The sequence below is a fragment of the Xyrauchen texanus genome, chromosome 35 (genome assembly GCF_025860055.1).
Source record: "Xyrauchen texanus isolate HMW12.3.18 chromosome 35, RBS_HiC_50CHRs, whole genome shotgun sequence".
Classification (NCBI taxonomy): domain Eukaryota; kingdom Metazoa; phylum Chordata; class Actinopteri; order Cypriniformes; family Catostomidae; genus Xyrauchen; species Xyrauchen texanus.
Genome location: NC_068310.1, coordinates 7,971,694 through 7,999,624, shown reverse-complemented (window position 1 = coordinate 7,999,624; position 27,931 = coordinate 7,971,694). Strand labels below are relative to the sequence as shown.

Sequence of the window (27,931 nt, the reverse complement as noted above, 5' to 3'; positions counted from 1 at the left end):
AATGTGCACAAGTTATTGATTAATCGAGTACTCATTCAGCTAGATGAAAACACTACTCGAATTTAGCACATTTATTTTCCTTTGTGCCATTCCCTGCCGTGGGCAACAAACAAAACTCCTTCTCTCACCTAAATATTGCCGTTACAACACAATCTATTGGTCTGTGCTTTGAATACATAATGTTGTTAAAGGAAAAGTTTACCCAAAAAGAAAATTCTGGAAATCTAGTAATAGTATGGCTTCAGAAGACTATGTTTCTATTTGTGAGTGCAAATGGTATTATATTTATTCATTTATTGTGTGTGCCATTTTTTTTAATCAAGATGATGTCATGGTGCTATTTTTTCTTAATAATAATAGGTTCAGAAGTTGAACTTAAATTCTAAATTTCAAGTTATTGATTACTCTCTTTTTTAAGATCTCTACAACAAAATTACTTGAAATATCCATCCTTAGTAAACATATACATTTTCCAGATAACATTTTAACAATTTGTTTTGGCTTTAGCAGGACAAATAAAAGGCTATTATTTAATATTGGATACACAATGTTGTTTTTATAATGTCACACTTACTATTTGTCACAAACAGTCTCAATCTGTCTTTATACAGTAGGATGTAGCTGCCTCTAGCTATATTTTAGAAAGAGGGTCCCTTGCAGGGGAATCACTTTGAATTCCTTAAATTTGTTTCTGTCAAAAATTGCAGAAATGCCGAACTTTATGCACAGGAAGGTGAAGAATGTAGGGCAGCAGACATTCACTATTGGATGAAGGCATGCTTAGAATACATTGATTGTGGTTATGTACCCGATTTAACAAAAGTGTATAAATTGATAATTTGTAGGTGCTAGGGTTGTTTTACAGCACCAAATCAGAGCAAAAAAGCTCTTACAGCAACTTTTCAAGGTCCAGCTAAAAAAAAAAAAGAAGATCAGTAGTGCTACATTATAAACGGGGGCAATTCTAGGATTTCAATATTATGGGGCTCAGCCGCCTATGACACTATTAGATATATTTAATGTATTTCACACATTAGCACTGGTAGTGTTTTTTGTTGTTGTTTTTACTGTGTTTACATCATTCAAGATAGCCAGCTTATATTCATTCAGAATATTGTCATTTTGTGTAATAAACACACTTATAAATTAAAAAAAAAATTATATATATATATAAGTACTGTCAGTAAATAAACATTTCAAATCACAATTAAGCTTATACATTTTTGTAGTTAGTCACAATTAATCACAGATTTTGAGAATACTGAAATTCGACACTATATATACTTCTTTTTCTGTCAATGCATTTTTTTTTTAATTTTTGGAAAGAAAGCAAAACAATATATAACAATACAATGGTTAATTGACATTTTACATTTGACGAAAATCAAAAAAGCACTGAAAACATGTAAAGTTTTAAAATAACTAAAATGTATGTAAAATATTGTGTCTGGCAATGTAACATATTATTATGGTGATAATGTGTAAATACCTCTTGTTCATATGGCACTGAACAAATAAAAAAAAAATATCTACAACCTTGATGTAATGTTTCGTTTTCTTCTAAAATGTTTGATTTATTTATCTCTAATATCATGTTTTATGTTTATAAATGATATGTGAATATTCCCAACACTCTGACAGTCTATGGGATATGCAATGTTATCTAAAATACATGTCTTCATTGAACTAAAAATGGATGGAAAGACACATCTTATTGGCAAAATTAAATAACAGGTACATTGAATGTCTTTTTCATCATATTTATTTTCATTTTAAAGCAACAGAATTTTAATTATACCCACTTTGTCAGCAACAGAGCATGAAGGTGAATCCCGCGATATCTGTCTTTGATCTTGAAGGTGTCTCATCCAATATGAGAAGTGAGAACTGTCTGACTTGACAGCACTTATTTCACTCCTTCACTGACTGCAGCCGTCTACATTTAAGGTGAGGCGTTTGGCATCTCAAACGAGCCTAAGGTTAAACAAGGTTACCTAACTAACCGAGCAACATACCTCCTCCCTTTCAATCGGTCATAATAAGATGCTGATCCTCGCCTGTTCATGAATCGAATAAGGAAATGGGGTGCATTCGTTCAGTGGGTCAAACCAGTGATATGCTCCTTCACAGCCCACACTCCTATGCTGTTACCTCATGCTACAGACAGTCTTTACAGGTGGGAAAAACCACCAAAGTGCCTCGCACTTCAAACAAGTGCAACGATGCAGATGCTGCTGTTTAAAACACTTACATTCTGCTAATTGCAAAGTCACAGGTTTTTAGGGGGGCTGAGATGAATTTTAGGGGGGCTGAAGAAGCCCTCATAAAAAGGGTCTAGTAACACCTATGATTAGAATACTGTAACCTCTGTAGACTACCCTCTGTTACTTATTATCTAGGGCACATTCTGCATCCCTTGCACATGACTATGAGGAAACAGGTACAAATATTAAGTGTGTATTTTCAGACATAACTCAACGTCAGTGTATTTACAGACGTAATAAATGGTCATCCAAAGAACAATATGCATCACTTGTTACCTCATGTACCTGAAATAACTCATGATGTACTGCTCTCTTTTATTATTATGTATTATATTATGTATAAATACTGTATTTTTTTTAAATGATTTACCATCACATGAGATGACTCATGTGATATCAGTTGCCTAATAAAAAATAGGTCCTCCTCATCGGAGGACCTATGTGAAGACCTGCCAAATATTACTTTTAAAATACACTTTTGCTCATGGAATAAAATAATTATGGTTGACAGGGAATACAGAGTGCTGTACATGTACTCAAGCACAAGGAAGTGTAATCAAGCTTTAAAAAATGATCGCGCTAGACTGATGATGTCAATATTGATTGTTAAAAAGGAGTTACACTTTGGTCTTTTCTCACCCAAAACCGATCGTATTACAGAAGACATGGATTAAACCGCTCAAGTTGAATGAATTACCTTAATGCTTTATGCCATTTGTGGACCTTGTAAATGTTGAACACCATTGACTGGATTTTTCTGGATATCTTCACATCATATCTCAATCCAGAAGCATAAAAACATTCTAACACCCTGTCTACACCGGACATGAGCGTTGGGGTGCGTCAAAAGCAATAAAATCCATTATAATAAAAATGCTCTCTACACTGGAAGTGTCCATTGCCATGAGCTGTGTTGTACAGACAGTAAACGGGTGTCCTATTCCATTTTTACGCTGCGCACGCTTAAACAAAATAATTATAAAACAATTTAATGACTTCTGTCAAACATTAAAAAAATTGGTCCAGTCAGCCAGAACCAAAGTGTCAAAGCACAAAAAATGTCCTGATCAATTTCAGAAGCTCTCTGTCTACACTGTTGACGTAGTCACTGATATTTTTTTTTCACAACCCGGTCCCGCCCTTCACCCTGCCACACACCATCTTTCTCTTCTAAGAAAATTTACAAAAAACTTCTCTGAAAGCAGAGATGGACTGAGATAATAACTCAGAAACAATGTGAGAGGAAAAGGGGGTTTATAGAGAGGTGGGGGGCCTCAAAGACCTGACCGCCAGATAACTGACTGGCACACCTTCTTTATGTTCCCTCTTATTAAACAGTTATTAGAGTAAAGGTAGGCTGTACATTAATAGAATGTCAAATTTTGTTGACAATTAGCTAAAATAAAATCCAGATTTTTTATCCACTTAAAAAATAAATCTAAAGCTTAGATCTAAATTTTATATTTAAATCTATTTAAAAACAATTTAGCTAAATTGATATCTTTGAGTGACATCAACTAACACTATTCTTTAAACACAAATGCATGTAAAATGGCATTTAAAATTTAACTTAATTTTTTTTTAAAGCACATCCAAGCTAAATTATTTATTATTAATATTAATTTTAAAGATTTACTTAAATTACAGCAGCAGCATTTTATATTTGGCATCACATGGTTCCAAAATAACCCTTTAAATTTATGTTTTACCCAAAAACTAAAATACTCCCTCATATCATTCCAAACCCAGCAGGTGGTTCAGTGTTGTGGCAAGAGGGACACAATGTCTCGTTCCCTCCATCAGGGAACGGAGGTTACATCAGTAACCATGAAGTTCCCTATCTGTCACTCACTCGACGTTGTGTTGATGAGCTGACACTAGGGGTCCCAATGGAAAATGCCACAAAAGCTGAACCGAGTTACGCGAACTGGCAGTGCGAGACGGGCAGAACTCTGTGTGCCTCGTAGCCAGCACAGCAAGCCATCGCGTAACTACCCCCAACACACACTGGCAGGCATGAAGCAGTCCCCTACACCTTGGGGAGAGGCTAACTGCTCAGAGGTTGAAGAACTGGCTGGCCTAGCCGTAGCCTTCTCTCTATTGTTCTCCCCAAAAAAGGAATGAAATTGTTCAGCTGGGGGCCATATAAGGTCCATGTTGGGGGGTGTCCCTCCAAAGAGGAGGACACCGCAGAGACCACACCCGGCCCAGAGAAAGGGGGGAGGGGGGCGTCTAAGTGTAATACAGCACACAGTCTTATAGGGTCGAAGTGAAAGCACGTTGTGCGGAGCGGCGCAGTGGTAGGTCCTACCCAAGGAGGCGAGGAGTTACTACAAACATGTTGACCAAGAACAGAGGGCCCTCCACCCAAGGAAGACGCGGTTTACCAGCGGGGAAACCATTTTGCAGAATATACATCACACGGGGTCACCTAAGGTGACAACCAGCACATGTGGAGCACCTACCTCAGTACGGGGGCCTAAGTGACGCACGTACTGGGGCAGCGGTGAGCCTCTCCGAAGGCTCGTCGGCTGCTGGGCTATGGAGTAAGAACATCCAGAGTTCACAATTTTTTGCGACTGCAACTGGGAAAAGAGTGCACCTCTTCGCCTCAAGGGAGGGCGAAGGCGCTATACACAAGCGGTACACCCGGCCAGCTGACTGGAATGTACCTTTTTGTGTCACCTGATAACACATGGGACGAAACTGGCTCAACCCTGAGGTTATAAAACCTTGCAAAGGTGTTAGGTGTTGCCCAGCCCGCAGCTCTACAGATGTCTGCTAGAGATGTGCCGTGGGAGAACGCCCAAGAAGCCACAACACCCCTGGTAGAATGGGCTCGCGGAAATCCAGGCACAGCTTGCTGACAGGGAACGCCTGCCGGTCCCCTACCCTCCAGATGGAGGTGAGCGCCGTCAGGAAGGCGGTCTTTAAAGAGAGCGCCTTTAACTGAACTGACTCAAGGGGCTTGAAAAGAGCGCCCTGAAGGCCCCAAAGGACCACAGAAAGGTCCCATGAGGGAACGAGGTGTGGCCTGTGGGGTTTAACCTCCTCGTGCTTTTCAGGAACTTCCCTAACTTCCCAGTGCTTCCCTAAATACTTACCGTCCACTGCATCGTGATGCGCCGATATAGCGGCCACCTACACTTTCAAGGATGAGGGGGACAGCCGTCCTTCCAACTTCTCGAGAACCAAGTCCGGAAGGGCCAATAAGGGGCCACTAAGAGGATCTGCTCCTCGTCTTCCCTGACCTTGCAGAATGTCTGTGTAAGTAGGCTTACTGGGGGGAACACATATTTGCATAGCCCCAGGGGCCAGCTATATGCCAGGTCATCTGTGCAGAGGGGCGCCTCGGTCAGAGAGTACCAATATGGGCAGTGGGAGGATTCTGTGGAAGCAAACAGGTCTACCTGTGCTTGGCGAATCGACTCCAGATCAGCTGGACCACCTGAGGGTGGAGTCTCCACTCTCCCCTGAGTGAAACCTGCCATGACAGCGGGTTGTGACATTCGATGGGAGTGTAGGCCGCCTTAACGGTTGATATATGCAATTATCGCTGTGTTGTCTGTACGGACCAACACATGCTTGCCCCAGATCAATGGCAATAGCCTCCTCAGGGCAAGTAGTACCGTGTTGGGCCTCATGTATTCAGATACAAGACAATGGCAGACCGAACACAGTCGTAATGCCTGACTGGGGCCCACAAATACAAAGCAATAAATATTACTGATAAAAACTGTGCCAAAATCAACACCGACTACAAATCCCAAGAAGCCTTGCTCACTTTACGACTGTGTGAAATTCCAAAGGATCAAACTCTCAACTCCTATTGGATGAGGCACTCAACAGAACGCACCTCAACTATGATATCATCAGGAGTAGAAATACCTCGGAAATCATTCTGTACCTCACTTCTAGTGACTTTGCTCGCCGTGCATAGACGTAGTCATCACTGCACAAGGAAGCACAAGGAAGTAATGTACGACTTGAAACTGCGGCCATACAATCTCCATCTTGCTGGACGAGATGAGATTACGGTGTTCCACTGAAAACTTTAACAGATCCGAAGGAGACTGCCGAGCAATCTGCATCTTCATCCGTTTTCCTGCAGAAGTGAAAAAAGAAGAATCCCCTTCCCTCTTCAATCAAGTTGACGTTGTTGAATTCTCTGGCAGCCCGCCGAGAATCAGCAGCCATACCGCCCACCGACAGAGCGAGGAAACGGCCTCCCATCATCACCCGAGCCTCAAGGAACTGAGTCTGAGTCAAACGATGGATGAACACACGTTCTACATGCGTCCTCACATGATCCAAGTAAGAGGTTAAGGTCTGGGCAGAGATATAATATTTAGGTGTGTTATTCTTGTGGATCAAGTTAATTGTTTGTACAGTTTATGGACCGCCGAGTCCACTCATTGTTGCTAATAATACTCAAGGTATTAATGTAACATACTGTTATCACAAATGAGAGTTTTCTGTGTTGTAATCCAACCTCACAAACATTTGGCATTTGTGATAAAAATCAGCTTTGTCCCCAAATTATCATACAAGCTGAGACATTCTGATTATTACATTTATGACTTTCGTGAAGGTGCAAGGAGACAAGGACAGGCTGGAGGGGAGGACTTTGTACTAGTATGTGTCCTACAGGTCTACTGCCGTGAACCAATCCTGATGCCGGACGTCAGCCTACAGGCCCTGGACGGTTGCCTTGGACAACTCCACCAAGTGGCAGCACTTTGTGCACCGCAAGTGCACCGCAAGTGCACCACAACCGCTTGGTCCACTTGGGGAATCGTTGAATAGCCCCTTGCCACCCCGCCAGCAAGTGTAGTAAGAGCGGAGGGGCTCACGGACCATGTGCGGGCAGTGAAAGGTGCCTACCACTAATGCATGAGCTCATCATGCACCTGTGGGAAGAAAGGAACAGGGGCGGAGCATGGCCATGAGTGGCGCTCTGGCCCCAGGAACCAATCATTCAAGCTGCGAGGGTTTGGGGTGAGTGGAGGATTCCACTCCAGCCCAACACTTGCAGCTGCCCGGGCAAGCATGCCCGTCAGCTCCGTGTAGGCCTACGACTGAGCTGCCGCACCTGAGGGTGGGAGTCCAGCCGAGTCCTTATTTTCAGACATGATGAGCCAGGTGAGCAAAGATGAGCAAAGTGTAGCTTTTTGATAGGGAACACTGTTACCCATCATCTGAAATAGACACATTGTAACATTTGTATTAGTGACTCACCTATATTTACACACTTATTCCAATATGATTAGAGTCCATGGTGGCTAACCTGATAAAGTATTGGACTTTGAACCTAGAAGACTGTGGTTTGAGCCAAGTCAAACATGCAAGCTGACATGTGAGATGAGAGTGACTTAGATGTGACACAAGATGACATGGTTGCTTCAGCAAATGTGCTTTTTATTTCTCATTTTGTTTTCTCAGTTAGGGAATTAGGGTAAGGTTGTCTGTTTTGTGTCTACCTCTCATTTGATTTTAGATCACTATTGGTTAGGATTAGGTTAAAGTTGATCTGATTACAACACCATTTCACTCACTTTCAGTGCCCCCCCCAGTGGACATTTCACTGGGAAACTGAAGTCAAACATCTCATTAGGCAAGTAATTTTGTTTTGCAATAATGTTGCCACATCAGGTAATGTTCATGGCGAATATTAATTCTCGCAAGTTACATCACAAATCGGCTTGCATAGTTTAAGCATTAGAGCTGTTGCAGAGGGCAAGATTTTCAGTTTAGTTATAATATAGTACTGCATTTAAGTCTTAAAAACTACCTTTATGGTACTTTTTTTGTTGTTGTTGACATTTTTGGAGGTTGACAGATTTAATTTCCAATTACTTTCATTGGATGGAAAATATCTGCTGTTTGTGTTCCACAAAATATTTTTTTTTAAACGCATTTGGAATGACATGAGTAATATGCACCGCTCGATGACAGAACTTTTATTTTTGGTTGAAATTTGCCTTTGAAAAAAGCTGCTGAATACTAATACTAATAGAAATAGCTGCAGATTATAAATAGTAACAAATAATATACACACACTTTATATACAGTGCAGCACTTAACACAACTATTAGCACATTAAATGGCTTTATTTTGTCACATATTTACAGTCTCATAAATAATGATTATAAAGCTATGATCATTTCTTGGGCTAAGCACATGATATTCAAGTTCTTTCAACTCTCAGCCTTATGATGAATATTCTGAAGGCTTTGAACAATTACTAATTAATAATTAAATTCTCATTTTAATTACTTAATAAAACAACTTAAATTCAAATTCTGAGTTCAAATGCTCAGTCCATTCTCTGGATCATTTAGTCTGCAATGGTCTACAAATAAAATGACATTTAAAAAGAGACATTTCCCATTTGGACAAATTGTCCTTTTAATTCAGAGAGTTTTTCTGTCTCTACAAATATAGTATGACAACTTTAGGTATGTATAAAATAGCAGCAGTTCCCCGTCTGTCGCTAACTTCGACGTTGTGTCGAAGAAGCGACACTAGGGGTCTCTCTTGAGAGACTTTTGCATCTCTGATCTATGAGAAAAGGCCAATGAGCATGTCCCGCCCCCCGTACATATGGGTATAAAGGGAGGGAAATGCATCTGTTTCATTCAGAAATTTCCTTCGGAGACGAACGGTTGTGTATGCAGCAAGCTGCGAGTCACACACTGTTCCTCCCATCTCTGACCGATTGCTGTTGGATCTACGGCGCACATCAGCGGCTTTCTCCTTCTCTGCACGGAAGTGCAGTTTTGCCCCTGGGTGCTTTAACCACCCGCCCCCCGACACGCTCGTTGACTTCTGTCCGGTCTGGAGGTAACAGCGGCTCGCCTCACGGCCAGCCTGCCTATCCTGCATCAGAGAGTGGCCCGACGTCTGACGCGGATGACTCGACTTGGCTGCCGCCTTCGGGCCAGCTCGCCCAGTCTGAGGCTGATGCCCAGATGTCCGACATGCTTGCCCGGGCCGCCGTTAGCATGGGGCTGGACTGGAACCCTCCGTCCTCCCCACAGCCATCGTTGCCCTGTGCTCCCCTCCAAGGCCTGTAGGATGATGTCTTCATTGACCTCAAAAGCCTACAGCGCCACCAGAGAGGAAGCTTCTGCCCTGCATGCCATGGCCCTCCTGAAAGTCCACCAGGCCAAGGCTCTTAAAGAACTGCACTTGGGTAGTCCTGATCCCGATGTGCTGCAGGAACTACATCTGTGGCTGAACATGGTCGAGATGCGCAAAGTGGATAAAACACGCATCCTTGACGCACCTGTCTCCCAGTTTGGCCTTTTCGGTGACACCGTAGAGGACTTTGCCCAGCAGTTCACAGCGGTGAAAAAGCAGACGTAGGCCAAATCTCACATCATGCGATCCGCACCTCCACCTGGTTCGCAGGAAACACATAGCTCCACCTCAATCCGGGCCCAGCCCTCAGCCCCAGCATCGATTACCCCGCAGGAGGCACACGCCCCCTGTCTCACAAACCCCTTCAAGGACCCGGAAGGCTCCTAAGCGTTCCTGACGGACGACCCAGGGACCAAGATGTTTGCTCTGGAGCTGGTAAGCAGACCACTCCGTCCCCACTCCGTCCCCCTCCGTCCCCTTTCAGTTAAGTTTACTTACTTTTCTGCACCCCCTTCGGGCTGCGGTACCCACATTCTCAATAAAAGAGCAATATGCGTCTTCACGAAGGTCGTAGAGGCAGCCCTTGCCCAGCTTCGAGAAGCAGGCATCCGCATTCTCAACTACCTCGATGACTGGCTCATTCTGGCCCACTCCCAAGAGTTACTATGCACCCACAGGGACCAGGTGCTCAGGCACCTCAGCCGTTTAGGGCTTCAGGCCAACTGGGAAAAGAGCAAGTGAGAAACATAGAGAGAGAAAAGGCGTGGCTTGCATGGCCTGCGCCCATGCTTGGCACGTCACCTTGTTCCCCCCTGTGGGGGGGTAAAGGACCAGAAGGCTTTGACGATTTTATGGGGCGTTGGGGAAGGGTACGTGCAGCCTGACACAGCCGGTCACTTTGGCACATAAAATACCTGCCCGCTCCTTTGTCAGCAGTACACGTTAGCATGGGGTTAGCATGCTAAGCGCATGGTGTGATTTAAATTGGACCCCTAGTGTCGCTTATTCGACACAACGTCCTCCCGGCCACGTCGCTGAACCAAGCCACTGTTGCGGTCCAACCTCATTGTCGGCTCCTCAGAAAAATCCTGAATGAAACAGATGTATTTCCCTCCCTTTATACCCGTATGTCCATGGGGCAGGACATGCAAATTCTGTCTGCCAATTTCTCATTGGCCTTTTCTCATAGATCAGAGATGAAAAAGGCTCTCAAGAGAGACCCCTAGTGTCGCTTCTTCGACACAACGTCTCGTTCCCTCCATCAGGGAACAGAGGTTACATCCGTAACCTAGACGTTTTTAACATAAAAAAACACAATGAAAATATATGCTTATATACTTTATATCCAGTATGTTTATCATGGGGAGCAGCTTATTGAGTTCCCGATATTATTATCATTCTTCAAAAGTGCAAACTAACTTGTATAATACAATAAGGCTTTGGCTCAATCATTGCTCCCTCATTCACTCCCCTAATTTTTTTCTTATGATTATTTCATTATGTTATGTAAATGTAGTCTAAAATTTGTTGAGGCAACTGTTGAAAAAGCATCTGAGAAAGTGAGAGGTCTGTAGGTCTGAAGCTCTATAGCTATAGTTTACCACTCTAGACAACATTTTACATTAACAAAAGGAAAGAAATAATTCTACTCAATATAAAACCTGTATTGCAGAATGCCTGAAAAATAACTTTAATTAATCAATTTACTGTAAGTAAAAGGCACTGTTATGCTCATAAAAATGATTATCATTGACATTTAGGACTGCTGGTGGAAAACTGTAAATACATGTCTCCCTTTCATTGACTGAGCTTCATTTAAGGTGCCTTAACAATCCCTGTAACAATATGTAACCCACTTCAGAGTATGTACACCCTAGGTTCCTAGGAGCTGATAAGTACAGTAATAACCAAGCAACACCAAGGTAACGTTTGAAATGTGTAAATTTTTAGTTCAACAAAATATTTCAACACTTCACAACAATTTTGTGCACACTAGATATGGGCATAAAATAAATGTAAAATATAATAAAGTGTCCTTTTTTGAAAATGTTCCTTGGAAATCGTCCTTAGGAATTCCAGAGTTCAATCCAGAGTTCGAGTCAGTTAGTCAAAGGGGAATAGTCAAAGTCAAGGGTAAATAGTCGAAAGGAACAATCTTGTTGGTGCCAGTTTGGTGGACTGACACAATCCTACCACAGGCTTCCGGAATGCTGTGGTGGGGGTTCACGGCTCATTGGGAAGGCTCGCCATCTATGGATCAATGGTTCACTTGGTATGATTCGAAGACTGGATCATCCGGAACTTCTGCTCGCCTCATGAAAAAAAGACCTGACCTGTATATAAAACAGGTTCAGTCCAATATCTATGATATTAACTAGTTCTTGAAGTGTTGTACAACAATATATTACTGTTCGAAAATATCATAACATAGTTCACATGAAGAACCAATAGCTATTTTAAATTGTATAGTCCGAATATACCATTTTAACCTTATGTCGTTACAATGAAATGTAATCACAGGAACACATTGTACTAATGAACCTTTTCTCGGCTGTTAATCCCTTTTTACATAGGATTTTATAGATTTTGAATCAAAATGATTGAAATACAGTTTTTTAATTGAAAACCATTTATCCAAATTACAGTATTTGCTTATTTAACCACTTTAATGACCTTAAAATGATATTTTATATTCTCCTGTATGTAACTTAACCTTTAGTCACATATATATCACAAGGTAAAATATCACAAAAGCATATTTTTGTAATGCACGCCAACTAGTTTACATTTCTCTTTAAACCATGAAATAAATGTATTTTATCATGTTATATCCCTTCAATACAACAGAAATATTTGAATAATAACTCCTTGGAGCTAGCATAGCCACCTCGTGGTTTTTTTCCATACAAAATCATTGAACACATTAGCTTACCAAGAGAGGATTTTCAGTATGAGAAGCCAGGACAGATAAAAGCGATTTTCTGGATGGCTCTCCAACTTCTAAAACAAAGTATACAAGCGTTTACATAAAGAACTAAATCATATTTAACTGTCATCAAAACAGACAGGTTTTCATACTTTTTTTTCAGTTTTCTTTCCAACTCGTGGGAGAACCCGAAGCAGCACTCCATCTGATTTGAACAGCGTTATTCAACAGAAGTATTTTTAGCGCGCTACTTCCGGTTTCCCGCAAAATTAAATTTATTTTTCAAAATAAAACCCCCATTTCTCATAACGTAACATGGGTAAATAATGATAATAATTAAATACAATTTACTGGTTAACCCCTTTTTAGGCGGGTTACATCCTCCTCCTCTAAATTAACATGAGTCCCTTCATGTTCGTACTAGGACAGGAGCGCCTTCAAATGTTTCAACCAAAACTTTGTTAAACCCGTCTAGTATAGTTTGTGCAAATGAAATCAAAGGTTTACCAAGCTGTGGATAAGTAAACATAGCAGGTGGCTTTCTCAACCGTTCAGATCTGCGTATTTGGTCAGCAGTCTGATTGTTTGGAGCATCATGATCTGCTAACTCAAGAGAACTAGCATCTTGTTCAGCATTGTCCTTTTCAGTAGATTGTCTCTGGTCAATGTCTTTAGACTGTTCGACTTCCTCATGAGTTTTGTTTTGAGAGTAATTGTCCAGTGGGTCATGTTCCATTTCGGTAAGTCCACTCTCTTGTTCATTTTCAGGTTTCAGTTCATTTTGTGTCACTTCCGCTAAGTTTCCATTTTGATTTGTCCTCCGTTTTTCCACAGGTTGATCCAAGTCCCCGGAAGGTAAGTCCATATGTAAGTTTTCAGATTCCTCAACAGTGGGGAGATTCTCCTGAGTAGCATTTGTTAAAAGGCAGGCAAAACTGCTAAAAATACATAGATTTGCCCCTTGAAGGTCTCTGCGTTGTTCTGTCTTTTCTGAGCACTGAAGTAAAGCAATTATTGTTAATAATTTGCACTTTACACATTCATCCCGTTATTAATTTTATCTGACTCCAATTTTAAGTTGACCTCTGATTTAGATTAAAGCTCTAAATTCTTTCTGATTATTCTTTTATTTTAATCATTTAAGTTATTGATTACCCTGAATCCTCTTCTATTCATTTACCTTTTGATCAGTTTCTAATGAGATTCAAACTGATAGTCTTTAAGTGGCTTCCTCCTACATTAAAGCTTCAGTTATGATAGAAATGATTCTTAAAATGGGATTCTCCTGCTCGGTTCCTCCAGAGCGGTTTCTCCTATTTTAAAGACCCAGTATTGATATAAATGATTTCAGAGGAATACAGAATAAATCAAAAAGTAACAATTTATTTGCCAGGTAGGATTTAAAACACAAGTTAAAGAAACAAGTCAAAGAACATACCTGGCAGTTGAGAAAAGTACATGTAATTGCAAAGCATGGGAAATCTGAATGCAGATTCCTATTATTACAGTTACACACATTGAGGTGTGGGATCATCTGACTACAGAGAACCTTGAGCTCTGGGCCAGCCTTCCTTAAATATCCAGACAGAATACACATTGTGTACCAAATGGTATTATCCTTTGTTCAATGAGAATTTGGGGGTGAAAGGGTTCTTGGCTTCCTGGTGTTAAACCTTCAAGGAGGGGTATAGGCCTCCAGAATTATTCAGTATTTGGCATAGACCTTATAACTTTGTTGTCATTAAGTTTTATAAAGCTGGGGACAAAACACTATACCAGACGCACCGAGACATTTTAAATGATACCAAACATGTTACAAAAGTTACATTATTTGTATACATCAGATATGGTACATACAGATCTTAGGTGAGTTTGGGGTGATTCTGGGCTTAAAGGGAATGGATGAGGAGGAGGAGAGGGGAGAGAATGGGACAGATGTGGAAGGGCAACAATGAGGTGTGATTTTTCAGTCTTCGCTCAGTGGGGTGTGGTGCCTCAGGAAGCATTTGCTATTTGCCTTTGAATGCAAACACATTGGCACCCCGCCTTACACATTTGTGTTGGAATTCACATTGTTTGGTTGAATAACCCTTGTGGTTGTCCTGATTGTTGTGGGGTAATAGCTCTGAATATAGTCATCATCACTGTCAAAATCAAGGTTATTTTCCTCTAGTGAACCGAAAATTTGCCTTGTTTTGGGTTTTGAGGCTTTCTTTGACTTTGCCATTTTCTCATCCTCTTCAGATAGAAATCTGCAAGGGAGCAGTAAATCGCGGTGGAGTGTGCGCAAGGGTCCTTCCTGATCCTCAGGACAGACTATATACACAGGCATATCTCCAGCTTTCTTTTGTACAACATAAATAGTGGACTCCCACCGATCGGCGAGTTTATGTTTGCCTCAAAAACTGAGATTTCGCACTAGAACTCTATCGCCTGTGTCAAGTGTTGACTCCCTTACTCGCATGTCAAATCTGCGTTTGTTTTTGTCAGCGATTTTCTTTGCATTAGCGGATGCTAACTGATAACTTTCTTTCAAGTATGTCTTAAGGTTTTTTACATACTGCGAGTGCGACATGCCCAGACTGTTCTTAACTGGTAAACCGAACGCAATGTCTATGGGCAGTCTAGGTTGGCGCCCCGAACATTAACTCATAAGGCGAAAACCCAGTAACGTCACTCCTTGTGCAATTGTATGCATGAGTGAGGGGTCGGACATACTCGCACCACCTAGTTTTCTCTTTGTCCTTGAGCGTACCCAACATACTAAGCAACGTGCGGTTATACCGCTCGACGGGGTTGCCCCGAGGATGGTAGGGGCTCGTTCTTACTTTCTTAGTACCGATCAAAACGCACAACTCTTTGACGACTTGTGACTCGAAGTCACGGCCTTGGTCGCTGTGAAGACGTTCAGGAAACCCGTAATGGACAAAGAACTGTTCCCAAAGGCATTTGGCTACCGTTAGGGCTTTTTGGTCTCGAGTCGGAATAGCAGTTGCATATTTAGTATAGTGGTCAGTTATGACCAGAATGTCCTTATAATTATGACTGTCGGGTTCAATGGACAAAAAGTCCATGCAGACCAGTTCCATCGGCCGACTTGCCTGTATGTTGACTAATGGTGCGGCTTTGTCGGGTTGGCTTTTCCTTTTAACACACCTTGGACAGCTTTTAATCTTGGACTCAACATCGAAAGACATTTTTGGCCAATAAAACCGAGATCTGGTTAGCTCAAGAGTTCTTTCGGCTCCTAAATGGCCCATTTCATCATGTAAGCTGTAGCGCATGGGATTTCTCAATGTTTTGGGTAAGACAAGCTGGTAGATGGTTTTGTTGTCACACTGTCTTTTCCGATACAACAGACTGTCTCTAATTTCAAATCGACTCATTTCTTTGAGCATGAGTTGGAGTTCAGGACAGTTATTGCCAGCAGGGACAGGTTCTGCTGACTCACATGACTGTATGATTACACTGATTACCGGATCAGCTCGTTGCAACTCAGCTATCTCAGCATCATTGTACTTAGGGATGGTTGAAAGACCACTAAGATTTTCGTCGTCAGAAAATGCTGAGGGAATAGCATCTGGATGCACGGCCAGTGACTCAATGTAACATGGAGACAGTTCAGTGTCATTTTGAAAAATAGTGTGGAGTTGACATGTGGCTTGGACAACGTTCACAGGTGCAAGATGGTATGAGGTAAAGTCATGTATTCTTTAACTCTCTTCTTGAGATACACTGTCACTGATTAGTTCACCATGTGGTCTCCTTGACAGGCCATCGGCGTCCTGATTTTGCTTGCCGGCGCGATATTTGATGTCGAAAGTGAACGTAGACAAGGCTGCTAACCATCGATAACTAGTAGCATCTAGTTTGGCTTTGGTTAGTACGTACCGCAAGGGATTATTGTCTGTAATGACTGTGAACACGTTACCATATAAATAGTCATGGAATTTTTCGGTAATGGCCCACTTTAAAGCTAAAAATTCCAGCTTGTGGGCTGGATAGCGGGCTTCACACTGCGAGAGACCCCGACTCGTATACACAATGACGCGGGTCTGGCCGTCCTGTTCTTGGTATAACGCTGCGCCCAGTCCTGTTGTGCTCGCGTCACTATGAACAACATAAGGCAATCTTGGATTTGCATACCTTAAGACAGGCGCGGATGTTAACTTTTCAATGATCTGATCAAAAGCGTCTTGGCAGGATTGAGTCCACCTTTCCCCGAAAGGTTCTTTGGGATTATGGTACTGGGCGGCTACATTGGAAATATTTGCACCTTTACGCACGGGAGGGTAGCCAGCTGTGAGGTTGTTCAAGGGCTTCACTAATTTAGAATACCCCTCCATGAACCTCCTATAGTATCCGGAGAACCCAAGAAATGACCTAAGGTCTTTTAAGGTCTGAGGTCTTGGCCAGGTCTTAAGTGCTTCTGTCTTTTGAGGATCAGTCTCAACTCCATTGCGTGATACTATATGGCCTAAGTAACGAACCGAAGTTTGAAAGAAACGGCACTTCTCAGGAGATAACTTTAAACCGTTCTCTCGCAAGCGGGACAGGACGTTCGTGAGACGGGTTTCGTGCTCCTCTAGCGTTTTGGAAAAGACAATAATATCGTCTAAGAACACGAGCACCTCTTGCAAATTGATGTCGCCCATGCACTTTTCCATTAAACACTGGAAAGTGCTGGGCGCATTTGTGATCCCCTGTGGCATACGATTCCACTCCCAAAACCCAAAACCTGCTTTTCAGGTCCATTACTGAGAACCACTGAGATCCGTTCAGGGCTGAGAAGGATTCCTCAAGATTCGGTAGTGCATACGCATCTTTGATCATCTGCATGTTTAATCGCCGGTAGTCTACACATAATCTGACATCACCGTTCTTCTTTTTGACTACGACTATTGGAGATGCAAAAGGGGACTGTGATTCGCGAATGATCCCCGCTTCAAGGAGAGACTGCAGGTGACGCCTCACTGCGTCAAAATCCTGAGGATGAATAGGACGTGGGCGTTGCTTGAAAGGTGTCTCATCCTTGAGTTTGATTGAATGTTTCACTTTTGTTGCATGTCCGTAGTCAAGATCGTGATGAGAGAAAATGTCTGAGAATGTGTTTAACTTATTTGTCATACAAACTTTCCACTCCTCGGGAAGTGATTCTCCAAAGTCGAAGGTTAGGTTTGAACTTGACGGCTTGTTTATTTGGCTAGTGAGCTGCTGGTGGCTACTGCAACTAGCGGTGCTCTGAGTTGGAACAATCTCCTTAACAGCACTAAGTTCTCCAATGATACACCTAACAGGAAGACAAATGTTTCAATCAGTTTCATTCCTTACCACTACAGGTATCTTGTGTGGGGTGCCTCTTGGGACATTAATCAGACAGCATTCAAAAAAATTCCTCCAGGTAAGGATGACATGGTAGGTTGCTCAAGTAAAACACATCTTTCATTGCTTACTTTGTCAATATTTGTCAATATCTTTTCACCAGCATAGATTACACTTGGCTCGTTATTTCTCAAGTTGACGAGACCTAGCCTGCCATTTAAACTATGCTTGTGTCTAATTTGTAAAGTTCTCAAGACTTGGTGGTAGCCACAGTAAGTGCTCTTTCGAAATGTATTATCATCACAAAACTGTTCGTACAGTGGATCGAGTGTGTTAGTTCCAATTAACAACGGGGTGAGACTGTTGGACCTAACATCTGGCACTACGAGGGCAAGTGTCTCTAATTCAGGCTGACTAACAATGAACTCTTTGGGAAACTGGAGTGTACTGACTGACTGACCGTTCGCCCCTTCAATCTCTAGTAAGTCAGCTACTGGGTGAATAGTCTGATCTGAAAGGTAACGATTATAAAACGACAGCGACATAGTTGTCACCTGAGACCCGGTATCAAGTAGTGAATTGCACTCAAGTCCATTAACTTTTACGTTAGCGGTGCTCTGGCTACCAACTAGCCCTTTAGGTAAGGTTCTGGTTTATGTCACTTTGTGCTCTTTTAACTTGACTTTACATTTGGTTTTTGATTCACTTATGGGACTTCCAGGTTGATTTGTTTCCATTTGTCCCTCAATAGAAACACTGTTCAGTTTAAATGTTTATCGGAAATTGGATTGTCTTTTTCCCAAGCTTGTTGTTTCTCCTTTAGCAGAGTTCTTTTTGCAGACACTAAAGTGGGGTTGGGAGGATCATCACAGTTCGTGGCAATATGCCCACCCTCGCCACAACTGAAACAGTACCATGGTTTTGGCTTTGATCTAACTGTTGTGGATGTGGCTTCTGAAGTAAGTTTTGATGTTGATGTCTTTTTGTTAACAGGTTTCTCTTGTCGTTTCTCCTTTTCCTTTTTCTTTTCAGGTTTGTTTGTAGGTGGTGTCTGTTGTTTAGGACTCGATAGGGCAGCAATTTGAGCTTGCAGTTCGACAATTCGTTTTTGTAGTCGTTTCATAGCTGGTGGTTCTGAAGAGAAAGACTGAGGCGAATCATATGTGTCTCCCATATATGCCTCATGCACTTGCACTGCAACTTGAGCTTTTGGTTTTTGAAATCCCAAATGTTGCTTCATCCTGTTCGCTTTCGTAGTTTGTTTGTCCTCCTCAGTGCTTAAAAGGAGTAAAAGCTCTGGAAAAGTGGGTGGATTCTTTTTGCATTGCTCAAGTTGAAGGTTATTAATCAGCACATTGTTCCAGCAGCCCCTACAGAACTGCTTCAAGAGGTGCTTGTCTGAATCTTGAAGCAGAATGGTTTTCATTTTCACGATTCTATTCAAAAGGGTCTGCAATCTCTGAAGATAGTTGGAAGGTTTCTCGCCTGAGTTCTGATTAACATTTAAAAACTGGGCAAAAAGTTTGTCCCCATCTTCCACTGTAGCATAAGCTGAGTCAAGTAGAAAGCTTTTGGATTTGCTTGGTAACCAAGCGACTTGACAACCGAAGCAGCAGGGGGAAGCAAACTATCAACAATGCGTCTTACCAGCTGTGCACTGGAACAGTAGGATCAGCCAAGTGACATTCAATACTGTTCCTCCAGGTCTCATAATCGACTTCAAAGTTTGAGCAAGGAATTTTGCCGGAAAAAGGTCTAACTTTTACTGATGCGTGTATTTGCGAAGAGAGGTCAGAACTTTTGACAATGTGTTCGACCACTACACGCTGCACCTCAGGCGGAGTAAGTTGTTCAGCAGTTTGCAAGAAGGAAGATACTGGCAATTGAATGGGCATAGCATTTGCCATAGGTCTGAAAGGAGGGCTAAGGGGGTCAAGAGAACGTTGCTCATCATTGTCTGATTCCATCTGAGTGACATCAAGGAAGACGGAATCTGTGGCTGTTTCAGCAGGTGCCACAACTGTACCCTGAGGTCTACCAGACTCACCTCGCTCTTTCAGTAATCCAGTAATTCGTGCTAACTCGTCATGTAGCAGGTTTTCAAAAGATTTTCCACTTAGTTTTGCAATATTTTGGAGGTCAGACAGAAATGTTTTGGTAAGATCAGTACCCTTTTCACTTGAGTATAAACTGGATAAAGCTTCAACGTGGAAGACAACATTGTCATCTGTATCACTGGTTCTATCAAAAGGTAAATCCCTCTCAAGTGTCTCCACTGTGGCACCAGATGCATATTCTACAAAGGCTTTACCATAGAACTCAGATGTTTTGTCTAAAACCTTGACAATTCTGTTAACAGACCCAAGTTGTTCTAAATCTTCATAAATCTCTTCGTCTAACTCAGTATTTGTCAAACCTGATACAATGACGGCATTGGGAACCTTAATACCTTCGTTCTTAATCACATCCATTTTTGGAAAACGAAAATTTACACATTAAGGATACACTTTTTTTATTATTTTTTTCTTCCGTAAAAATACTTGGTTATTACTTACTCAAAGCTCCTGGCTGGCTCGCCAAATTTTACCGTGTAACCCACTTCAGAGTATGTACACCCTAGGTTCAACTTTTAGTTCAACAAAATATTTCAACACTTCACAACAATTTTGTGCACACTAGCTATGGGCCCAAAATAAATGTAAAATATAATAAAATAAAGTGTCCTTTTTTTGAAAATGTTCCTTGGAAATCGTCCTTAGGAATTCCAGAGTTCAATCCAGAGTTCGAGTCAGTTAGTCAAAGGGGAATAGTCAAAGTCAAGGGTAAATAGTCGAAAGGAACAATCTCGTTGGTGCCAGTTTGGTGGACTGACACAATCCTACCACAGGCTTCGGAATGCTGTGGTGGGGGTTCACGGCTCATTGGGAAGGCTCGCCATCTATGGATCAATGGTTCACTTGGTATGATTCGAAGACTGGATCATCCGGAACTTCTGCTCGCCTCATGAAAAAAAGACCTGACCTGTATATAAAACAGGTTCAGTCCAATATCTATGATATTAACTAGTTCTTGAAGTGTTGTACAACAATATATTACTGTTCGAAAATATCATAACATAGTTCACATGAAGAACCAATAGCTATTTTAACTATTATAGTCAGAATATACCATTTTAACCTTATGTCGTTACAATGAAATGTAATCACAGGAACACATTGTACTAATGAACCTTTTCTCTCTGCTGTTAATCCCTTTTTACATAGGATTTTATAGATTTTGAATCAAAATGATTGAAATACAGTTTTTTAATTGAAAACCATTTATCCAAATTACAGTATTTGCTTATTTAACCACTTTAATGACCTTAAAATGATATTTTATATTCTCCTGTATGTAACTTAACCTTTAGTCACATATATATCACAAGGTAAAATATCACAAAGCATATTTTTGTAATGCACGCCAACTAGTTTACATTTCTCCTTAAACCATGAAATAAATGTATTTTATCATGTTATATCCCTTCAAAACGACAGAAATATTTGAATAATCACTCCTTGGAGCTAGCATAGCCACCTCGTGGTTTTTTTCCATACAAAATCATTGAACACATTAGCTTACCAAGAGAGGATTTTCAGTATGAGAAGCCAGGACAGATAAAAGCGATTTTCTGGATGGCTCTCCAACTTCTAAAACAAAGTATACAAGCGTTTACATAACGAACTAAATCGTATTTAACTGTCATCAAAACAGACAGGTTTTCATACTTTTTTTTCAGTTTTCTTTCCAACTCGTGGGAGAACCCGAAGCAGTGCTCCATCTGATTTGAACAGCGTTATTCAACGGAAGTATTTTTAGCGCACTATTTCCGGTTTCCCGCAAAAAACATTTCTCATAACGTAACATACAGGTGAAACTCGAAAAATTAGAATATCGTGCAAAAGTTCATTAATTTCAGTAATTCAACTTAAAAGGTGAAACTAATATATTATATAGACTCATTACAAGCAAAGTAAGATATTTCAAGCCTTTATTTGATATAATTTTGATGATTATGGCTTACAGCTTATGAAAACCCCAAATTCAGAATCTCAGAAAATTAGAATATTGTGAAAAGGTTCAGTATTGTAGGCTCAAAGTGTCACACTCTAATCAGCTAAACACCTGCAAAGGGTTCCTGAGCCTTTAAATGGTCTCTCAGTCTGGTTCAGTTGAATTCACAATCATGGGGAAGACTGTTGACCTGACAGTTGTGCAGAAAACCATCATTGACACCCTCCACAAGGAGGGAAAGCCTCAAAAGGTAATTGCAAAAGAAGTTGGATGTTCTCAAAGTGCTGTATCAAAGCACATTAATAGAAAGTTAAGTGGAAGGGAAAAGTGTGGAAGAAAAAGGTGCACAAGCAGCAGGGATGACCGTAGCCTGGAGAGGATTGTCAGGAAAAGGCCATTCAAATGTGTGGGGAGCTTCACAAGGAGTGGACTGAGGCTGGAGTTACTGCATCAAGAGCCACCACACACAGACGGGTCCTGGACATGGGCTTCAAATGTCAAACGTCTTACCTGGGCTAAAGAAAAAAAGAACTGGTCTGTTGCTCAGTGGTCCAAAGTCCTCTTTTCTGATGAGAGCAAATTTTGCATCTCATTTGGAAACCAAGGTCCCAGAGTCTGGAGGAAGAATGGAGAGGCACACAATCCAAGATGCTTGAAGTCCAGTGTGAAGTTTCCACAGTCTGTGTTGGTTTGGGGAGCCATGTCATCAGCTGGTGTTGGTCCACTGTGCTTTATTAAGTCCAGAGTCAACGCAGCCATCTACCGGGACAATTTAGAGCACTTCATGCTTCCTTCAGCAGACAAGCTTTATGGAGATGCTGACTTCATTTTCCAGCAGGACTTGGCACCTGCCCACACTGCCAAAAGTACCAAAACCTGGTTCAATGACCATGGTATTACTGTGCTTGATTGGCCAGCAAACTCGCCTGACCTGAACCCCATAGAGAATCTATGGGGCATTGCCAAGAGAAAGATGAGAGACATGAGACCAAACAATGCAGAAGAGCTGAAGGCCGCTATTGAAGCATCTTGGTCTTCCATAACACCTCAGCAGTGCCACAGGCTGATAGCATCCATGCCACGCCGCATTGAGGCAGTAATTAATGCAAAAGGGGCCCAAACCAAGTACTGAGTACATATGCATGATTATACTTTTCAGAGGGCCGCCATTTCTGTATTTAAAATCCTTTTTTTTTATTGATTTCATGTAATATTCTAATTTTCTGAGATTCTGAATTTGGGGTTTTCATAAGCTGTAAGCCATAATCATCAAACTTATATCAAATAAAGGCTTGAAATATCTTACTTTGCTTGTAATGAGTCTATATAATTTATTAGTTTCACCTTTTAAGTTGAATTACTGAAATTAATGAACTTTTGCACGATATTCTAATTTTTCGAGTTTCACCTGTATGGGTAAATAATGATAATAATTAAATACAATTTACTGGTTAACCCCTTTTTAGGCGGGTTACAAATATAAACAATAATGGTTGTCATTTCAATTGCAAAATTATTAAAATTAAGAAATAAACTTCTTAATTTGAAATTGCATATGCAAACACATCCATAATACAATTCACTGTGACATTGCTGTTGGAAATAAACATTAAAGGCATCTGGTTACCCAATATTTACTGTTGAAAATATCAAGCCACATGATGAGAGGAACTATAGTGCAGTTATCAAAATTAGACATTTAATTTCAGGGTGATTATGTCTTTCTGTAATTTTTATTTACAGATAGTAGACTCCGGATGTGGTAGGTTTATGAGATTATAAAATGGTTTGGGTTTTTATTATTATTTAATAATGGGATTATGCAACAAAGTTGAAAATCTACAAAAAACAAAATAGATGTTACTTACGCTTTCAGTGAAATGGTTATCTCATTCATATAATTAAGAGTGGGATACCTTTTTATAAAAAATATATGTTGCCAATAATTAAAAAAATCTAGCTAATAATAAAAGCACTAAAAATGAAATAGTGAATCTTATAAATGTGCCAAGAACTTACACGGGTTATATTTACAGTAAATCCAAAATCACAGAAAAAATAAATAAATACAATTTTGTTTAAAGAAAATAAAACCTATTTTTAGCCCATTAATAGTATCAGCATATACATTTCAAGAGTAAAAGTAACAATTAAGCACACCCCACCTTTCTCATTACCATAATGAAAAAGAAAATAAAAACTTATTTTCATTACTATAAATCTTTTTTATGATTTTGAGTTTTGAAGTTTTCTCAAAAAATAATATGTATTAAGTATATATACTGTAATTGTGTGTGTGTGTGTGTGTGTAAACACATACAGTGCTACACTTATTAGATTCTAATGAGAAATACCTATGTGAATGAAAAAAATAAAACTCTTTAAGCATCCACATGCATTACGGTAATGATAATATGTGGGGAAAATGGTCTTAGAAACAGGCTTCATTTTCTTTAGAAAATATTTATTTTTAGGAATGAAATATGATCACAACACGTTTTCATGAGATTCACACTGTTAGTTTCGATATATATGTTCATGTTTTAACACTTTGATTTGTCTGTCTGCCAGTTCCCATTTGCTTTGTTCAGAGAGGAAATACTTCTATGTTTTGTAGCGTTCCCTGACTTTACAGTTTGATCTGTAACTTCAGCTATAGGCTGCTTTTCCTCCTGCTCAGTCTCTCTGTGGTAGAAGTAGTTGAAATTTGAGACTATTACAGGCACTGGCAGGGCAATTGTCAACACTCCAGCAATGGCACATAGAATGCCAACAATCTTACCACCTAATGTTATGGGACACATGTCTCCGTAACCCACTGTAGTCATGGTAACAACAGCCCACCAGAATCCATCAGGAATACTAACAAACTGAGTGTTGGTATCATCCACCTCAGCGAAATAGATGGCGCTGCTGAACAGAATGACCCCAATAAAGAGAAAGAAGATGAGCAGCCCAAGTTCCCTCATGCTGGCATTTAGCGTTTGGCCCAGGATCTGCAACCCTTTGGAGTGCCTTGATAGCTTGAAGATCCTAAAGACTCGCACCAGTCGGATGATTCTTAGGATAGCCAGGGACATATTCTGCCCTGTATTGGACTTATTGGTGGAGGTCACTATTTCAGTTATCAATGTGACAAAATAGGGAATAATGGACACAATGTCAATCATGTTCATGATGTTGTTGAAGAATTCCTGTTTGCTGGGGCAGACCAGGAAACGCACACTCAGCTCAAAAAAGAACCAGATGATGCAAGTGGTCTCAATGATGAAGAAGGGGTCGGAGAAGGTGCTGGAAATAGTTTTGGGAGTGGTGCTTGGTGAAGAACCTACGGGAAAGCTCTTACCCTGGGTCTGGTTCAAGAAAAGACCCATGGTTGGGAAAATCTCGAGGTCCTCATGGAATTCAGGGAGAGTCTCCATGCAGAATATGATGATGGAGATAACAATAACAAAGATGGAAACAAGAGCAACTCCTCGGGCTGCATTGGAGCTCTCTGGGTATTCAAAAAGCAGCCAGAACTGTCTGTAGAACTCACTGGAAGGCAAAGGGATCTCAACATCTTTGATGAAGCCTTCCTCCTCGCGGAACTGTTCCATGGCTTCCTGTCCTAGCTCGTAGAAGATGATCTCATCTGTGAAGATATCTATAGGTACATTTGCAGGTCGACGGATCTTGCCTCCTGACTGATAGTAGTACAAGATCCCATCAAAGCTTGGACGATTGCGATCAAAGAAATACTCATTTCTCATTGGGTCAAAATAGTCCATTCTTTTCATCGGGTCTCCCAGTAAAGTATCAGGGAACTGGTTGAGGGTCTTCAAGTGTGTTTCAAACTTAAGACCAGCAATGTTAATGATGACCTTCTGTTCCCCATCATCGAGACCTCGCTTATCAACAAACAAGTCCTCGTAGCATTCTTTAGCGAGTTTACTGAAGATAGTGTCGCTTTGTGTCCCTTCAATGTTCACAAGTAGTTTCCAGTTGGAAAGGATACTAGCACAACTAGCACGACCTCTCCTGGCTTGTGGAGGCAAGACGGGTGATTGCTGTACCTCTAGATTCTGTGGGATCTTCTCTTTATATGACAACACTTCTGTAGTATAAGTGTTGCCAGGCCCACAGTCTGGTATGTCTACCATCAAAACAGTCATCTCATTGGGATAATCTGGATCATTGAAGTTGTCCATGCTGTTGTCAACGTTCTCCATTCTCTCAAAGTCAACTAGCACCACCTCTGTCCTTCCATCTTGAACAGTCATGTAGCCCCAGATATCACACCACCAACAACTGTGTCTCCACCAGAACAAAAACACTGGTTAAACAGTTGAAATATTATTCACCACTGATTTTGAGTAAGAAGTCAGGACATCGAAGGTGAATACATGTGATGGGACCTGCAAAACAAAGAAGATGAGTTAAAACATGCTTGCCTTCTAAGAGTGTGTATAGTTAAAGTAGTAAATGATGACTGGGAGGCACATAGCTTCTTGGTTACTGTTCTCGATGGAAAGCTGTGGAAAGCAGTTGGTAAAGGTGAGAAGACATATTTTTGGAGATGTCAGCATCACAGCACATCCAGAAATGTCAGTCACTGCAGGGTTATTTTTGTTTTTGCTGTGAACTGGTTTTGCAAAGCAAATGTGGAAGTGATGTTAAAAAGTCTGTGACAGTCCTTCAAGAAAGGACTAAGCATTGAATGTCCTCTTATGGACTGATGTGTTTTGCTCTTGTTTATGGTCATTATCATTATTACCTAATGCAGTTGAATTTCATGAAATCTGACAAGATGTCTGGCTCATATTTAATTCCACAATCAAATAAATTATATTTTATTTAAAATGATCCATCCCTGATGTGTATGACTTTCTTTTTTCAGCAGAACACAAACAAAGATTTTTAAAAGGATATCTCCGCTCTGTTGGTCCACACAATGCAAGTGGCTGGTGACCAGAAGACAGAAGGTCCAAAATGGGCATAAAGGCAGTATAAAAGTAATCCCTAAGACTTCAGTGTTTTGATTGGATAGGTGTGGGTGAGAAGTAGATTGATATTTAAGTCCACTTCTGCTTCCACCTACTGGTCGGGCTGGTAATAGGTGGAGATTTATATTAAAAAAGGACTTAAATATTGATCTGTTTCTCATCTCTCATCATATTGCTTCTAAAGACATGCATTTAACTGCTTATGGATAACTTTTATGCTCCCTGTTTGTGCTTTTTTGTAGCTTCAAAGTTCTGGCCACCATTCAGTTGCATTGCAGCTACAGAGCTTAAATATTCTATAAAAGATCTTAATTTGTTTTCCACAGAAGAAAGAAAGTCATACACATCTGGGATGGAATGAAGGTAAGTAAATTATGAGAATTTTCATTTTTGGGTGAACTATTCCTTTAAAGAAAATTAAGTCTATTTTTAAGAGTTTATGCATTGAGGCATTATTTTCATGACAGTTCAGGACATTCCCTCATCAACGTGGTACACAAAATTGTATTCTCATAACTGTGATATGAAATAAATACATTGTACATTATTTATATTTGGCAGTATTGCTGCTTTTAATCTATATTCAATACCACAAAAATATTTGTATTACAGAATTTATTTTTACTGTATTAGTACTACATACTAATTACAAAACAAAAAATGCATTACAGAAATACGTTTTGCTAAAAACTTAAACTTTCACAGAAATGAAAATGTATTAAGAATCACCATCGAGCATAATAAGAGTTCCAAAAACGCAAAAGGAAAACATCCAGATGTGTTTCAGTAATGCATGATTTTGGGGGAAACGTACTTAAATGTCATGACAATACTTTTTTTTATCTTTTTGCAAAATTAAATTTCTTAATTTATTTCATTTGATTTAAGGAATGAGCTTTACCCATGACCATAAACACACAAATATTGATTTTAACACAGTATTTATGCACGAACAAACAGGTTATGACACTTCTTCGCATTCCTGTGGATGCATTTCATGCTGTTATGTGACAGACTGTTCCTGTATTTATGCTGACACACCTCTGATTCAACAGTCGGCCAGACATCACCTCAGGTAAAGAGCAACACCTGTCAAACACTTGACACCGATGTCCTGGCCTGTGAGGCAGAGTAGGAGAATAAGAGAGCAGCTGAAAAAGATGAAAGGGGGTAGTAGCAGGGGGTCGGAAGCAGACAGAGAAAGACAAACGGTTGGCCTAGTAAAGACCAATACTGTA

General features: G+C 40.6%; 1 protein-coding gene across 1 annotated transcript; it reads right to left on the bottom strand.

Moving 5' to 3' along the window:
- Positions 1-24,148: 24,148 nt before the first annotated feature.
- kcna10a (potassium voltage-gated channel, shaker-related subfamily, member 10a) lies at positions 24,149-26,468 on the bottom strand. The gene has a single exon (XM_052105716.1). It carries the CDS (start codon positions 25,968-25,970, stop codon positions 24,252-24,254), a length of 1,719 nt encoding a protein of 572 aa, XP_051961676.1. The 5' UTR covers positions 25,971-26,468; the 3' UTR covers positions 24,149-24,251.
- Positions 26,469-27,931: the final 1,463 nt, after the last annotated feature.